Genomic DNA, 17,256 nt, shown 5'->3' with positions numbered 1-17,256 from the left:
TTATTTATAAAAAAAAAAAAATTTAATCGGTCCTCCGTGCGAGCTGAAAATTTGAGCTTTTTTTTTTTAAGTTGCGCGTTCAATCCTCACACATACATTTTTTTTGTTATTTCTTACAAACAAATTTATCATCATTTTTTAAATTATTTATTATATTTAGTTTACATTGACACTATTTAAAGTGAATCTAGCAAACGATGCTATGGGGCCACGACTTGTGCGAGGCGACTAATTTTAAGCTTCAAAAATCTTTCGATTGTATATATATATAAAAAAAAAAAAATTACAATATAATTAAGAAAAAGAATAATAATATTAATAATAAATTTGAAAGATTTTCAAGATGCATTTGGTCGTGAATTTTTTCATTCAAGTCTAGCACAGGTCGTGGCCCTCAGCCTACTTATTATCATTTTTTTTTTTATATTAATTTTCTAACCACTCGTCGTCGTTGTTGTTAATTATTTTAATTTTTTAAATTTTCTTTCATTTTTTTAAATAAATTCGGTATTGGCGATCACGTTTATTTATTATTTAAAATGAAGCTGTTTGATATGCCTTTGATTTTTGAAGACAGTGTATTTTAACACTCTTTTTACGAAGGCACAGTTCATATTTTTTAGAAAAATTTATTTTACTAAGTTCTTTTATTATAATCGCCTTCGTATATTATTATTTTTTAAATAAATTTTGCGAATTAATTAATCGCGCTTTTATTAAAATTTTTTTTTCTTTTTATTTTGGCACCATGAACGCGCCCCCCATCTGCTTTCATTTTATCGCTATAATATTTTTTGTTTTATTAAATTTATTTATAATAATATATAAATGTAAAAACTTTTACGCTTTTGGCCACTCAGTTCGTTATCTAATCGCTGATCACAATTAATTGTCTGTGTGTTCCGCGACGAGAATTATTTTTACTTAATTTTATAATTGCATTTTTTTTTTTTTTTTATTTTCTTATTTTTCTTATATTTTTTTTTTTTAATTTTCTTTCTTGTTTAAATTCACTTTTATACACAACACATCATTCGTATAATTTCACGTCACTTTCAAACAATCAATCTTCATCGTACTTTGTATTTTTATTAATTTTTTTTTGTCGTATTTTTTTGTTTTCCGTTTTTTTTTTTATTTGTTAAATTTTTTTTAATCTTGTGATTTAAAATTCCATCAAGTTCTTCAATGAAGAACGAGGTTGAGATGGTGAGTTTGCTCATCTTCTCCTCTTGGCAGTTGCTGAGGCAATTATTTGTTGAATCATTGGTTCTGGTGTGCAAACAAGTGGATCACATTTCATACTGCCATCACCTCCACAACTATAAAATTAATTGAAAAAAACAAAAAAACAAAATTAATAATTGAATGAAATTTTCGTATTTTAAATGAACATATATAAAAAAATATAATTTAATATAAATGAAAATAATAACTTACGTGCAACGAAGACATGGTCCAGATGATGATTGAATATATTCACCAACTCTGTACGATCTTCCATTGATTTGGCATCCACTTCTTTTAGTTGCTCCTTTGTATGCATGTGAAAGGAAATGAGGTGGTAATGTTGTTGTTGTTGTTGTCGTTGTTGTTGTTACATTTACTAATGTTGCCTTTGGTACATGACATTCATATCTTGGACAACAAAAACCTCTTATTGCTTCTTCATGACAACCAGCAATTGGTGGTGGACAACTTTGTTGAAGACAAATAATATCACCACGGAAACAGAAACAGAAATCACATGGATCATCTCGTGGTATTTGTTGAGCTGATACATATACTTTTCCACCGTATCTACATGTTCCTGCTCCATAAACAGCTTGATCATCATCTTCACCATAATCTTCATCTGGTGGTATATATGAACCAGTATTAACTGGGAAGTTTGGATGTTCTTCAGTTGTTGAATTTTGATCTGGATATTCATCAGCTGAATGAGAAATATTTTCTGTTGTTGGTGTTGTATAACTTATTGGTGTTTCTGTTATATTTTCTGGTGTAATACCATGATCAATTGGACTAACTGGCTCTTCATGTTCATCTGAAATACTTGGTAATTCAGGTACTTGTGCTGGGTGTTGTTCTTCTTCTGTTGGCACTGGTTCATTATTATCTGGCATTACAGTTGAGCTTGTAATAATTTCAGGCTCAACAGGCTTTTGTTCCTCAGGAATAAATGGTTTTTCTTCAACTGGTTGAGGTGTAGTTTGAATTTGTTCAATTATTTCTGGTACTGGTGTCTCTGCTGGTGTTTCTACTGGTGCTTCTGGTTGTACTGGAGATATTTCAGTTGGTTTTTCTTCCTCTGCTGATTCAGTTGTAGATGATGATGATGGTAACTCTTCAAATATCGTTGTTGATTCAGGAGCATTTGTTAATGGTACTTCGTCTTGAGGAGTAAGTGTAGTTGTTTCTTTAGGAGCTACTGTTACCTCTGGTGTTATTTCTTTGCTTGGCTCTGTTACCTCTGGTACACTTTCTTTGCTTGGCTCTGTTACTTCTGGTACAATTTCTTTATTTGGCTCTGTTACTTCTGGTACACTTTCTTTACTTGGCTCTGTTACTTCTGGTACACTTTCTTTACTTGGCTCTGTTACCTCTTGCATAGCTTCTGTATTTGACTCTGTCAACTCTGGTACAATTTCTTTATTTGGCTCTGTTACCTCTGGTATACTTTCTTTACTTGGTTCTGTTACCTCTGGCATGGCTTCTGTATTTGACTGTGTAACTTCTGGTACAATTTCTTTACTTGGCTCTGTTATCTCTGGCATGGCTTCTGTATTTGACTCTGTTACTTCTGGTACAATTTCTTTACTTGGTTCTGTTGATTCTGGTACAATTTCTTGACTTTGTTCTGTCACTTCTGGTGTAATTTCTTTGCTTGGCTCTGTTACTTCTTGTGGAATTTCCGTTTCTTTTTCAATTGGTAATTCTGTTGGTTTTTCATCTGATGTTTGAATTGGTTTTTCTTCTTCAATAGGTACTTCTGTTTGCTCTTCAACAACACTTTCTGTAGGTTTTTCTTCAATAATTGGTTTATCAGTAATACCTTCAATTGGTTTCTCTGTTATTTCATTTGGAATTTCTATCTTTGGTGTTGATTCAGGAGCTTCAGACACTGTTGGTTCTTCAGTTACTGGAATAGCTGTTTCTACTTCTGGTTTTTCATCTTCAACATGAGTTGGTAAATCTTGAGTTGGCAAGCTTGTTGTTCCTTCAGCAATTTCAGCCTCTGTTGAAAGTTCTTCAGATGGTTGTTGTGGTGCTTCAGTTATTATTGGAGTTTCTGTAACTTTTTCTGTTGAAATTTCAGATTCAGTTGGCTTATCTTCATTAGCCTGAGTCTCTGTTTCAACTTTGACACCTTCAGTTACTTCTTCTGGTTTTTCTGTCATATTTTCTTCAGGTTTTTCATCAATAGAGCTTGGGGTATTTTCTGGTTGTTCACCGTCTAATGGTTTTTCATCAGTAGTAACAGCGTCAGTAACACTTTCAGGTTTTTCATCAGTGGTAACAGCCTCAGTAACACTTTCAGGTTTTTCTGAATTTTCTTCAACTGCAACAGTTACACTTTCAGGTTTTTCTTCTGGAATAACAGGAATATTTTCAATTGGTTCTTCTGGTTTATTTTCTGGTTGAATTGATGCTGATTCTGTTTGTTCTTCAGTAGCTATTACAGTGGTTTCTTCTTCAGGTTTTTTGGTAATTTCAATTTCTTCACTTGGCATAATTGATGAGCTCTCTGGTCCAGCTGTTGGTTCAGCTGGTTGTTCAGTCTCAACGCTAGCAATACTACCTTCAGTTGGAGTTATTTTTGGTCCTTCTGTCTGTTCCTCCAAAACTTTTTCTGTATCACTTTCAACAGGTAAAATTGGCAAGCTTGTTTGTTCATCAGGTTTTTGTTCGTCAGTTGGTTTTTCAGTAACTGCTGTTTCAATTGGTTCATCAGTTGGTTTTTCACTTTCAATTGTTGTTTTTTCAGTAATTTCAATTTCAGGTTTATTTGTTTCTTTTTCAAGTATAACTTCAGTTACTGATGGTATCTCTGGAGATTCAGTTGATAATATGGCTGGTTCTTCAGGTTTAATTATTTCTGGAACGATTGGCGTTGTTGGAATTTCATTTGAATCAGTTGGTGATGATGTAGCTGCCTCAGTTATTACTGCCTGAGTAGTTATATCTTTATCAACTGATGGCTCTTCTGGTATTGGTGCCATTGTACCTTCTTCCTTAGTTGGAGTAATTTCAGTTTTATCTTCTGGTTTTGATTCTGGAATTTCTCCTCCTGGTAATTCGTTTGTCTCAGTTGGAGTTATTTCAGCTGGGCCACTAGTTGTTTCTTCAGCAAGATGTTCAGTTGTTGCAGCTTCTTCTGGTTTACTTGGTTGTTCAGTTTCTTTGTGTTCTTCAACACTTGGCTCAGATACCATTGTCACTGATTCAGGACTTGCTGGAATTTCATCAGTTGGTTTTGTTTCTGCCTCTTCACTGACACTTGGAACAGTTGATTCTGCTTCTGGTACAATTGGTGCCGATGTGTGTTCTTCAGGTACTTCAACTGGAGCCTCTGGGCTTGAAACTTCTGTCTCTGGTGCTTTTGTTTCAACTTCTGGAATATTTTCTTCATTTTCAGGAGCATTTGTTTCACTTTCTGGTGTTTTATCTTCAACTAAAACAGCTTCAGTAGGTAAAATTTCAGAAGGAGTAATTTCTTCAGATATATTTTTCTCAGTTGTTGGAATTTCTTCATGAATATCAGTTGATGTTTCTTTAATGTCAGTAGCTGGCGAAGTTGGTTGTTCTTGTTCTACAGGTTTTTCTTCCTCGGGTTTAGCTGTTTGAGTCTCTTCTGTTGATGGTTCAACTGCTACTTGACTTGTACTTGTTATTATTGGACTTCCTTCAGTTATTTCTTCAGTACTAATTGTACCTTCATCTGTTGGTTTTTCTTCAGGTGTTGCCACAGTTGAAATATCTTCTTTTACAGGCTCACTTGTCGTTGAACTTTCTTCAGGTTTAGTTTCATCACCAAGACGGTTAATTACAGCTTCAGTTGTTTGTTCTTCAGGTTTTTCAGATGGTTCAGCAGTCATTGGTTTGTCTTCTGGAGCAATCGATGAGGAAACCAATGTTTCAGCTTCTGTTGTCGAATCTGTTATAGTAACAGGAGATTCTGTTTTTTCAGTTTCACTTGGTAATTCAGATGGTTGACTTCCTTCTTCTGTAGTTTGTATTGGCATCTCTGGTTTTGTTTCTTGTGTAGATGACTCTTGTGGAATTTCTGACGCTGGTTTATCTGTAATTAAATCTGATTCAGTCTGTGATTTGTCTTCAATAGTTGCTTGAGTTGTATGTTGTTCCATCATTTGATTATCAACTATAAGAGGAACAGTTGGGGAAGCATCACATGAATACATTGGACAACAAGACTCCTTGATATTGTGAACAGGCATACAATTCAATAAATGAGATGGAGGTGGTGAACAGGTCACAAGTTCACACTGAATAATACTGCTGACACATTTACAACTTTTTTGACATAGATTTGTTGTAGGAACAATTTCATTATTTAAGTATGTTATATCATCAACGAGACAACTTCCTTCGCCAGGAATTCCTGAAGCCACGTCTTCTTGTGTAGATCCTTCAGGTTGAGCTGTAGATGTTTTATCGTCAATACTTGGAACAATAGATCCTTCTGTTTGTTGTTCTACATTTGGCTCTTCAGTTTTTTGTTCTTCACTAACAGATTCAGTTGGTATATTTGTTGGTTCAATAGGTTTTTGTTCCTCAGTAGGCTCTTGTGGTATGGTTTCTTGACTAGTGGTATCTACTGGTTTTTCTTGTTCGACTGGTGATGTTGTTGGCATAGCTTCCTGAGCAGTTGTATCAACTGGTTTTTCTTCTTCGACTGGTGATGTTGTTGGCATAGCTTCTTGAGCAGTTGTATCAACTGGTTTTTCTTCTTCAACTGGTGATGTTGTTGGCAAAGTTTCTTGAGCAGTTGTATCAACTGGTTTTTCTTCTTCAACTGGTGATGTTGTTGTCATACTTTCTTGGCCAGTTGTATCTACTGGTTTTTCTTCTTCAACTGGTGATGTTGTTGGCATAGCTTCTTGAGCAGTTGTATCTACTGGTTTTTCTTCTTCAACTGGTGATGTTGTTGGCATAGCTTCTTGACTAGTAGTATCAACTGGTTTTTCTTCTCCGACTGGTGATGTTGTTGGCATAGCTTCTTGGTTGGTTGTATCAATAGGTTTTCCTTCTTCAACTGGTGATGTTGTTGGCAGTGCTTCTTGGCTAGTTGTATCAATAGGTTTTTCTTCTTCGGGTAGTGATGTTGTCGGCATAACTTCTTGACCCGTTGTATCAACTGGTTTTTCTTCTTCTATTGGTGATTTTGTTGGCATAGCTTCTTGACTAGTTGTATCAACTGGTTTTACTTCTTCAACTGGTAATGTTGTTGGCAAAGTTTCTTGAGCAGTTGTATCAACTGGTTTTTCTTCTTCGGCTGATGGTGTTGTTGGTATAGCTTCTTGACTAGTTGTATCAACTGGTTTTTCTTCTTCAACTGGTGATGTTGTTGTCATACTTTCTTGGCCAGTTGTATCGATTGGTTTTTCTTCTTCAATTGGAGATATTGTGGGCATAGCTTCTTGACTAGTTGTATCAACTGGTTTTTCATTTTCAACTGGTGATGTTGTGGTTATAGCTTCTTGATCATTTGTATCGACTGGTTTTTCTTCTTTAACTATTGATGGAGTTGAAATTTCTTCTCCAACAACTGTAGCTTCAGTTGGCTGCTGTGGTTTTTCTTCAGATTTAGCAACTGTCGTCATTTCTAATTCTGTTTCTGTCACTGGTTCACCTGTTGACGTCTCGCCAGTTATTGGAGCCTCCGTTATATTTTCTGTTGGTTTTTCTGGTTGAGGTTCAATATTTTCTGTTGCTTGTTCACTTGTCACTGCACTTTCAGTTGAAATTTCACTTGTTGATTCACTAATTGGTTTTTCTGTTGATTTTTCTTCACTGGAAATTGTTGTTGGTACTTCAGATTCAGTTGGTTTTTCTTCTGGAGTTGATAATGGAGTTATATTATTATCACCAGTTTCTTCTAATGGTTTTTCTTCAGTAACTGGACTTTCAGATGGTCCTGTTGTCACTCCTTCATCTACACTTGATTCTGTTGGTTTTTCATTTTCGTCAACTTTAACTGTAACAGTAGGTTCTTGTGGAATTTCTTCAGGTTTAACTTGTGGAACTTCATTAGATTCTGTTGGTGTTTCATTGTCAACTGATGCTTGAGTTGATTCTCCTGCAGTCATTGTTGTTGATTCTTCTAAAATTTCACTTTCAGTTGTATCTTTTTCACCTGTAGCTGGAATTTCAGTTGATTGACTTTCACCTTCAGGCAGTGATGGTTCTTTTTCGGGCTCTTGTGTAATTATTTCATGATCGCCAGTTGGTATTTCTGACGTTGATTGCTCTTCAGGTGTGATAGTTTCTTCTGTTGGTTTAATTTCTTCTGGTGTAATCAACTCTGGTGTCTCTGGTTTTTCGGTAACTTGTGCTTCTTCTTCACCTGAAAGAATAGACTCTGTTGGTTTTTCTTCAGACACAGAAGATTTAGTTGTAACTTCAGCAATTGATTCTTCAGTTGGTTTTATTTTATCGCCTTCAGGTTGTTCTGTTTGTAATTCAGGTGTTTCTTTCACTGTTACAATTTCTTCACCACTAGGTGACAAAGTTGATGATCCATCAGCAGTTAAAGTTGACATTTCTTGCTCTTGGCCAATTGTTGTTGGTTCTTCAACATGTGGAATTTCACTTGCTGATTCTTCAGGCTTGGCAACACTTGGAGTAACTTCTGCTATTGTTTCTTTTGGCTTTTCTGTTGAACTTAAAGATGCTTCTTCTACTTTTTCTGTTGAAATTTCTTGTGAAATTTGACCCTCAGTTGTCTGCTCTTCAGTGCTTGCCTCAAGTGGTTCTTCAGTCATTGGCTCAACTGACGATGGTTTTTCAACTGGCATTTCAGAAGTTGTAACATGACTTTCAGTTTCTTCCGATGATGTTTTTTCAGTACTTTCTTTATCTCCTACACTAGGGGTAGTAACTTCAGAACTTGTTTCTTCTGAACTTTGTTCACCGCTTACATCAAGACCCTTTGTTGGCATTTCTTCTTCGGATGATTCTGTTGGTTTTGCCTCTATAATAATTCCAGGTGTACTTGATTCTGTTGATACTTCTGAAATAACATCATGTGAAGTAGTTTCACTGGATACTGTTGTTTCTTGTTCTGTAATTGCACCTTCTGTTACTATAACTTGTGGTTCTTCAGGCTTTTGTTCAATTGGAATTTGTTCTTCAGGCTTTTGTTCATCAACTGGAATTTCCTCCTCAGGTTTTTGTTGTTCAATTGGCATTTCACTTTCAGGTTTTTGTTCAATTGGAATTTGTTCTTCAGGCTTTTGTTCAACAGGAATTTCTTCTGGTTTTTCACCTTCAATTGGCAATTCTGTTTCACTTGGAATATTTATATGTGGATGATAAGTCGTTGGAATAATTGTTTCTGGTTTTTCAGTCATTTGACTATCTGGTGCAACTGTATCAGCTGGTTCCTTTGAGTATCCCTCAGTAACTTGTACTTCATGAACAGTTTCTTCATCTTCTTTCTTTGTAACTTCTGGTACTTCTGGTGTCACAGCTTCAACAGGTTCTTGTGGTGGATATTCCGTTTTTATTTCTGGCTCTTCAGTCACTTGTGATGGAATTTCATCAATTGGCTTAATAACTTCTGGTTTAATTTCAACTTGGCCTTGTTCATCTGGTGATTTTTCAGTTATTGATTCTTGTGTTGGTTTTGCTTTTTCTGGAATATCATCTTTTTTCTTATCTTCTTCTTCTTCTGGTTTTTCTTCTTTTGGAATTTCTGTTGTTAAAATTTCACCTTCAGTCAATTTTTTCTCTGGTTCTTCAGTTTGAGCAATTTCTGTCAAATTTTCTTGGTCAATTGGTTTATTTTCTTCACTAGTTGATTGACCTGCAAGTGTTGTTGGTTCTTCTGGAATAATTGCTGATTCAGTAGTATCCATTGGCTTAGATTCTTCATCACCCTTTGGCACCTCATTGTCATCATGTAAAGTTGTTTCAGTTGGTTTTATTTCTTCATTTGGTGAAACTGTTGATATTTCTCCAGGTATAACTGGTGGTAAACTTTCAAATGGCATTTGATCTTCGCTTCTTGCTGGTGGTGCAACTGATGGTCTTTCACTTGGAGCAACAGGTATTCCAGTTGTTATTTCTTCTGGTTTTTTATTGTCAATTGTACTTTCAGTTGGTTCATATACTTCTTTAACAGTTGTTACTTCTTCTGGTACAATTGGTGCATCTGTTTTTTGCTCAATAGGCGTTCCAGTTGTTTCTGATTCTACATTATGCATAATATTATCTTGTGGTACTTCTGTAGTAATTGGCATCTCAATATCAGAATCAGTAACGGGTTTATGATTATCGGGAATTGCATTGTCTGCACCTGGGAATATTTCAGCAGGTTTTTGTGTTTGTGTTTCTTTATCTTCAATTGTTACATTTTCTTCAGTTATTGTTTCATTATCAAGTGATGTTACTGGCTCTTCTGTTCCACTTTCAATCAATCCAGCCTCGTCATCTATAAAAAAATAAATAAATTTATTATAAAAAATAATAATTGAAAAATATCAATTTCAATAATATAATGAAAAAAATAAATAAAAATATTTATATATTCTTGTTTATTGTTATTTTATTATCAATAAAAATAAATAATTATTCTTAAATTTATTTAAACCACAAATACGTGAATAAAATATTGAAATAAAATAGTTGAAATTCTATTTTTTTTTTTTTTTTAAATTGATTTAGTTTAATAATAAAAAAAATTAGTTATTCTTACCGCATTTGTACGTGGTTGGACAACATTCACCATCAGGTGGTGGCATTGCAGTACAATTTTTTCCATGTGTTTCCATTGGTGCACCACAATCTTGTACAGCACATGCAATATCACCACGGAAACAATAACAATGTCTACATGCTTCATTTGATAAAATTAAATCACCGTCATTATAAACATTATTATCATGATAACATTTAGCTGATATACCAGTTGGTATCATTGTCGTTGTCATAATTAAACCAGGTGTTGTTGTTTCAATTTCAAGTGGTTCTTCATAATCACAATCATATTTAACTGGACAACATATACCTGGATGATATAATGGTTTACAACCAGCAACTCTTAATGTACATTCTTGCATAAGACATGTTGTTCTATTTCTAATACAATAACAAAGTTCACATGGATTATTTGGATCACTTGGTAACTGTACACCATCAGCATAAAATTTATTATCAACATTACAACCATAATTATCATGAAAACCAAGTTCAGTTGATTCAATTGATGGTGAATTTGTTGTTGATGTTAATAAATGTACTGGTACTTCTGGACATGTTATTACTGGACAACATTGATCTGGTCGTTTTTCAACTTTACAATCTTGACCTATTGCTTTTGTGAATGGACAAACTCTTAGGTAACACATGAGCATTCGATTGTGGCACGTACAATTTAAGCATGGTTCATTTGTCAATATTCTGTCTCCTTCTTCATAGTGTTGAAAATTGTAGTAACATCCAGTTGTTTCTATATAAAGATAATTAATTTATTAAAGCTTATATATATGAATTTTTTTTTAAATATAAATATTAATTTAAATATTTTTTAAATTTAAAAAAGTTATCAAGTAGTACAAGTCAATGTTTGTTCATACCACTTCCGTATTCAGCAATTTCTGTTGTATCATCTTCGTATACTGGTGCTATAAACAAAAAAAAAAAAAGTTTATTTAATATTTTAATAAAAAAATTACTCTACTAATATTAAATAATAATTTCTGAATAAATATTAACATAAGGGCTGCGAAAAAAAAAAAAAATCAGTGACAATAGTTTCATTATCTCAGTAAATACTGACAGCAAAGAAAAAAAAATTGTTTGTCAATTCTATATATATTTATGAGGGGATGAAAAGACAAAAAAAAAAAAAAAAAAATAGGGTTCTATTGAGAGCAAGTCAAAGCACCATACGGCATTCTGTGACTTTTTTTTTAAAATCAACCCTCTATCGAGTCTTCAACGCCCAAAGTTGTATAATAATAAGACTTTTTTTTTCACGAAAACATCACGAAATTAAAGTGTTTTCACCAAGTATATATAGGATTCTCATTTTGCTTGTTCTTTTTTTTTTCTTTCTTCTTTTTTTTTTCATCAATTCTTTTTTATTAATTGATATGTTTTGTTTTTATTTCAGGAAGGGTGATAGACAATTGATGATTTCAAATGAAAAAAAAAAAAGGAAATAATAAAGACTTGAAGACAGTGTTAGAATTTTTTCATGCGTGATAAAAGTGCAAAGTGTTTAAATGACAATTTGGAAAGTGATTTTAAAAAGTATATATATTTATTGTTAAAATAAAATTCAAAGAATCATTTTGTGAATAATTGATACATATGAATTGTGAAGTGTTCATCTGGATTCGTGTCTCGTTTATGTTTATTCAATTGCAGCTCACAAACTTCAGTGTATATTGCACATCTTCATCGTTCCTGAGCACGTAATACAATGAGACATGTACATTGAAAAATCAGCAAGACTTTTTTAAAAAAAAGACTACAAGTTGGTAAGTGTTTTTTATTCATTTGTATATTAGTGTCTAAGATAATCAGCATTCTGCATTTGACGATAAACATACAGACAAATTCCAATGAACCGAATTCTACTGGGAACCAAAAAAACACCTCAATGAATGAATTTTTTTTTATTTATTTTTATTATATACTTCATTGTCTAACGAATGTAAAAGCCTTCATGTTTAAACAAAAACCCTTGACACGTTCACAAGATGTCATGTGTGTCATCATCATCAGTATGTGGGACATCTTTTTCTTTGATACATCCATTCATAAACTTAGATTATGAAATTGATTAAATCAATAATAATTTATCTATATACTAAAAAAATATAAAAATAAATAAAATTGCAATTTTTCATTTTCACAATCTTTATTATTTACTAGTTTTTTTTATTTTTTTCAATTATTATTAAATGTTTTTTTTACGATCTTTACTGGTTATTTTTTTTATTTTTTTTTTCATATTTCAAGTTTTGCAAAGTGAGGAATGTGACAATACGTGTGTTTAGAATTTTCTTGGTAAATATTTTTACCGTGTTTTAACCATACTTCGTGATCAGTTTTTAAATATATTATATTTTTTTTTTTTTTATAATAATGTTATCGATTCAATTTCATTGTTGATGTCAATCACGAGTTGCTCGATCAACGAGTTGAAACTATGATAAAGCAAAAGAAAAAGAAAAAAATTTAGATGAGATTTTTATATTATAAAAAAAATTTCAATGGACACTGGCCAATCAGATCCGGATTATAGTTGTAACCGTAATGTGGCTATTTACGCGTGATAATGTGATGGCAATATTCTGAAATCCTTGGCACGACCCATCAAGAATTACTGTAACGGTCTTCAACACGTAGAATCGGTCACTGACCTTCAAAAAAATTATCCTTTTATGGTCTTTTTTTCCTCTCAACAAAAAAATATTCAACGTATATTTAAATGACATTCATTGATTTAAAATTCAATTTAACGCATCAATTAATTGACCCATCATTACTCAACAAATTCAAAATATACTTGCTAATTCAAATCAGATGAATTTTAATTTTTTTTTTTAAATTCTTAATGTTTTTTCTTTTACATATATTTTTATTTAAAGAGATTAAAAACCCGGAAATTATTACCGGTACAGGATTAAAAAATTTCATTTTGCAGTTATGTAATTTTATTTGATTAAAAAAAAAAAAAAAATAAAACAGGTTCAAGATATTCAAGAAGCTGTTCGAATGAATTGCTATTTTTATTATTGGTCCACCTGTTTGGTACGTTGTAAATTACTGTTGGATTCTGAGATTATTTTTTTATATTATAAATTCCGGTTTTCTCGAAGATTTAGTATTTTTTTTTTTTGAATTTTATATTTAATTTTCATTGGAATGATCAATTGAATGACAGACAGTAGAAAATTATTGCCTCGTGTATTACGAGTGACAGGCAGTTTATATTTGTGGGCACGCGATTCAAAATAAAGAGAAATGAGTGTGAGTAAAATATATAAAAAGAGACAGAGTTAGAAAATAAAATTTAAAAAAAAAAAAGAAAGGCAGTGTACTTTAGAATGCGGTTGATGGTAATGAACTTTTGGCGAGTGGAGGCAAGGTCGTTGTCAATGATTTCATAACATTGACTCTGCGGTTATTTAATAACTTTTTCATATATATAATTGAGAAATATTATACAAATAAAATTAAAAATTCATGATTTTTTTAAATATCTTATTTAACTAATGTCAAGGAACTTATTTTACATTAGCTATATAAATTTATCATATTTAATTTATATAAAACGTTAGTCATTTTAACTATATTATGTTTTTGTATATATTTTAAATAATAGGCCTTTAAATCAATTTTATATATTTAAAAAATTTGACTGTAATGGATAGCCGTATATAGTAGAATAACATTAACATTTATACAGCGTGAAACAATTTTTCATCCATCACTTTCATAGTTAAGTTACTTCATCCATGAAATTCCAACGAGGAAGTCAAAGTTTTCTCGTTATTTTTTTTTTCTTTTCTATAAATTTTTTTATATCTAAAAATAATAGAATAAAAGGTTTTTTATATATATAAATAAAACATAAAAGTAATCGAGATTAAAAAAATAAATAAATAAAAAAAGGGAGAGATGAGACAGTTAAGGGAAATGATCCAGTTAACCGGTCCATTGCTGGTCAACATGTATAACTGTTCCTACTTTTTTTTGTCATTAAACTTTTTTTTTTTTTCCTCCTGACCTCATACATGAAAAAAAAAAAAAAAAAATGATTCTTTTTTAAAACTCAATTCACTATAAATTATGTCAGAATGATATTTAAAAAAATTGACACAAAAAAAAAAAAAAGTAAAAACATTGAGTAAATGTTTATGGGTGATCGATGCCAAAAGCTTAATCCGTGTCATGCTGATGCTGCACCCACGCGTTCCGTTATGACCGCAATTGACCTCACAAAGTAACTTGAAGTACTTGAATTAATATATACTGAACATGCAGAAGAAGAACATTTAAAGGCATTTAAAGTTGTCCACATTTAAACAAGGACAATGTAAATATCTGCATATCAGTATCATGTCCTCAATTTTATTTTTCATAAATATTATTAACCTTGATTTTAAAAATAAAACAATGTCATTCAACCTGTTACTTTATTTCTATTAAAAAAAAAAACAAATTAAATAATATTTAATCACAATAAATACATAATCATCATTATCATTATTATCCGGTAATAATAAAAAGGAAATGACGAAAAAAAAAAAAATAAATAATTAATCAGCAAAGCTTTTTTTTTTTTTTGTATGATGTTTACCGTTTTAATCCAACACTCTCGTGAAATTAAAAAATATAAACAAGATGTTAAATAAAAATTTATATATAATAATCAAGAGGTTCAGGTTTACTTTAAACATATTTGTGTATTATTAAAATTATTATATAATAATTGATATATTTGTATAAATAATATTATGTTGTTTGTATAAATAAAAAATTATTGAGTTATAAAAGGGGTCCTTAACCCTGATGATGTTTATATAGAAAACCGGCTATGACTTAAACGGAAGCTAGTGTCCCAGGTCGGGATAATACACATGGCAATACCACGAAGAGTAACAGGTCCAGGTGGAGATGTTTGTTGTTTGTTTAGTTGAAAGGTGAAGCATGAGAAAAATCATTGAATAACGCGTTAGATATCCATTAAGGGATTTAAAAAAAAAAAAAACATTAAATATATATAAAATAATACTGTGATTCAGGAAGAGAGTGTACACACTAACTGAACAAGACAACATGATAAAATAAAAATAAAAAAAAAAAACTTTTTCAATACCTTGAATGGATATACTGTATGGAATGTCGTTGTACAATACTTGAATTTACAAGAATCGATAACAAATAATAAAAGAAAATGACTTTTCATGTGGGAGGTCTTTTTTCATAAATGTATTTAAAAAAAAAAAAAAGTATTAGATGATGTATACTTTTGTAGACATTTAAAAAATATTTTCTTTTTTTAAAAAAATGTAATATTTTATGTATATACTTTGTGGATATATAGCTTCTTTATAAAACAGCATTACTTCAAGTTTAAACATGCCATTTAAGTGGTACTTTTCATTGTCCATCACTCGAAGCGTGTCGAGTACGCGTGACGAAGACGAGAATAAAATGTTGTGGTGTAAAAAAGATCACCATCGAGACACACGTCACTACGTCAACTATGTTACTGCTATTTTTTTTATCTAATTTTATTTAAAAAATTATAATTTTTTTTTTACGGTACTACTGATTATATAGAATAGAAAAAAAACACGTTAATAATTTGATTTTTTTTTTTAAATAACTCACCAGAATTTGCAATATGCAATAATGTCAAAATAAAAAACAGCCAAAGAATAATTCCAGGCCGGTAATGACCGGCGCTCAACCTCGTCATCTTCCTTATCCTGTAACATAAATAAATCATTATGATAAACAAATAAAATAATTGTCTAATCTTTAAATATTATATAAAATTTTATCGCGTAATTCAGCATGCTCTTGTCCGAATAAACTAAATAAATAAATATAAAAGCTGGTTTATACTGGCGTGGGAATGCGCACATGAGTTTCACACCTTTCCGTTATTACAATAACGGAAGTGTCATGTTTTATTAAATTCGAATGTTGGCTAGATAACACATTATAAAACATCTTAATAATTTATATTCATATTATTAAATATAAAAAAAAGAGTTTATAAATTTATAGAAAATTATTAATTTAAAATATTCAATATATAAAATTCATTAATCATTTTTACATTTTATATATTATTTATTTATATCACCGGGGTTGTATTATTTATCGTTTATACTTTGTCGTATGTAAATTAATTTTATATATACTTATTATTAATTTATTTATATTTTTTTTTTTTTTGCAAGTAGTTTATATGATAGCAAAGTGTGAGGAGAATATATATTAGTTTTTTTTTTTTTTTGATAACTTTCTTCTCAGAGATTTAAATATGTATAAAAAAAAAAAAAATGTAAATATATATGAACGGATAACGAACCGGAAGCGTTATCCAGCATATTGTCGGCAAGATACAAAGAGACACCCGGTCCTTCTTCACGCTGCAAACGCAGAGAAAAAATAAAAAAAAAGATTTGTAAGTTGAAGTGGAGGACGTGGGCAGTACCTTTAAAGAGTACAGAATATATATAAAGTGTATTTATTTTTATCTGTTGTCTGTGTGACCTGGTGGAATGACCCGGACAAGCGACAGCAAGCTCGTTAGCATCACAGTGTCACTTTTCATCATGACAGAATCTGATGAAAAATAACGAAAAAAAAAAAATCCTACCTCAACATTTTTATCTATTTAAATTTTAAAATAATATATATTAAATTTTTTTTTTTTATAATATTATTCCGCGTTGCATAATAATTATTATCATCAATGATGCGAAAAATTTCTTTACCGTATTTAATTTTGACTGGAGGACATTTAAAACAACATACATGTATTAATTTATCAATAAGTATACTTCATAACTCGAGACTAAATAGATGATACACGCAAATTATTTATTCATTTCCCTAATCGTATATAAATTTTATAAATATATTCTCATGTGCGTATCCAACTTGTTTAACTGGTAATTTAATATTAATCCAAAGAATTTATAAATTGTCAACGGATATATTATCATAACAGTAAACTATAAATCATTGAACTATTTTTAATAATAAAAAAAAAAAAAATGTATATATTAATATACGCAAGTGCAAGTTTTGATTATGAAATTAATGATTGTAACCATAAGAAAATTATAAGCTGGTCTTGAAAGTAAAGTCATGATGATTATAACGGTTTTAATTTTTTAGATAACTGCACATAATAGAGAGAAAAAGTCTCGAGTGAAAGTACTTTTTTTTTTTTATTTCTAATTATGATAAAATTATTTAGCAAGTATATTTTTATTTATTTATTTAATGAAATTTATGATTAATAAATGAAAA

At 30.9% G+C, this 17,256-nt stretch overlaps 1 protein-coding gene across 2 annotated transcripts in view; it reads right to left on the bottom strand.

Moving 5' to 3' along the window:
• Positions 1-9: 9 nt before the first annotated feature.
• LOC122857264 (titin) overlaps positions 10-17,256 on the bottom strand; it is a 28,994-nt gene continuing 11,747 nt past the window's right edge. Inside the window, exons 2-7 of one of the 2 annotated variants that reach the window (XM_044159344.1) lie at positions 15,598-15,695; positions 10,821-10,868; positions 9,941-10,693; positions 2,802-9,676; positions 1,441-2,603; positions 10-1,322 (exon numbers count right to left, since the gene is read on the bottom strand). In XM_044159344.1, coding sequence (XP_044015279.1) covers positions 1,220-1,322; positions 1,441-2,603; positions 2,802-9,676; positions 9,941-10,693; positions 10,821-10,868; positions 15,598-15,685 — 9,030 coding nt within the window. In that variant the 5' untranslated portion in view covers positions 15,686-15,695 and the 3' untranslated portion in view covers positions 10-1,219. Of the gene's footprint in view, positions 1,323-1,440; positions 9,677-9,940; positions 10,694-10,820; positions 10,869-15,597; positions 15,696-17,256 lie in introns of both variants that reach the window. The other variant, XM_044159343.1, reaches the window with a different exon arrangement.

The sequence above is a fragment of the Aphidius gifuensis genome, linkage group LG5, assembly GCF_014905175.1.
Source record: "Aphidius gifuensis isolate YNYX2018 linkage group LG5, ASM1490517v1, whole genome shotgun sequence".
NCBI classification, from domain to species: Eukaryota; Metazoa; Arthropoda; class Insecta; order Hymenoptera; family Braconidae; genus Aphidius; species Aphidius gifuensis.
Note: the sequence above shows the minus strand (reverse complement) of the source record. Positions and strands in the feature narration are given on the sequence as shown.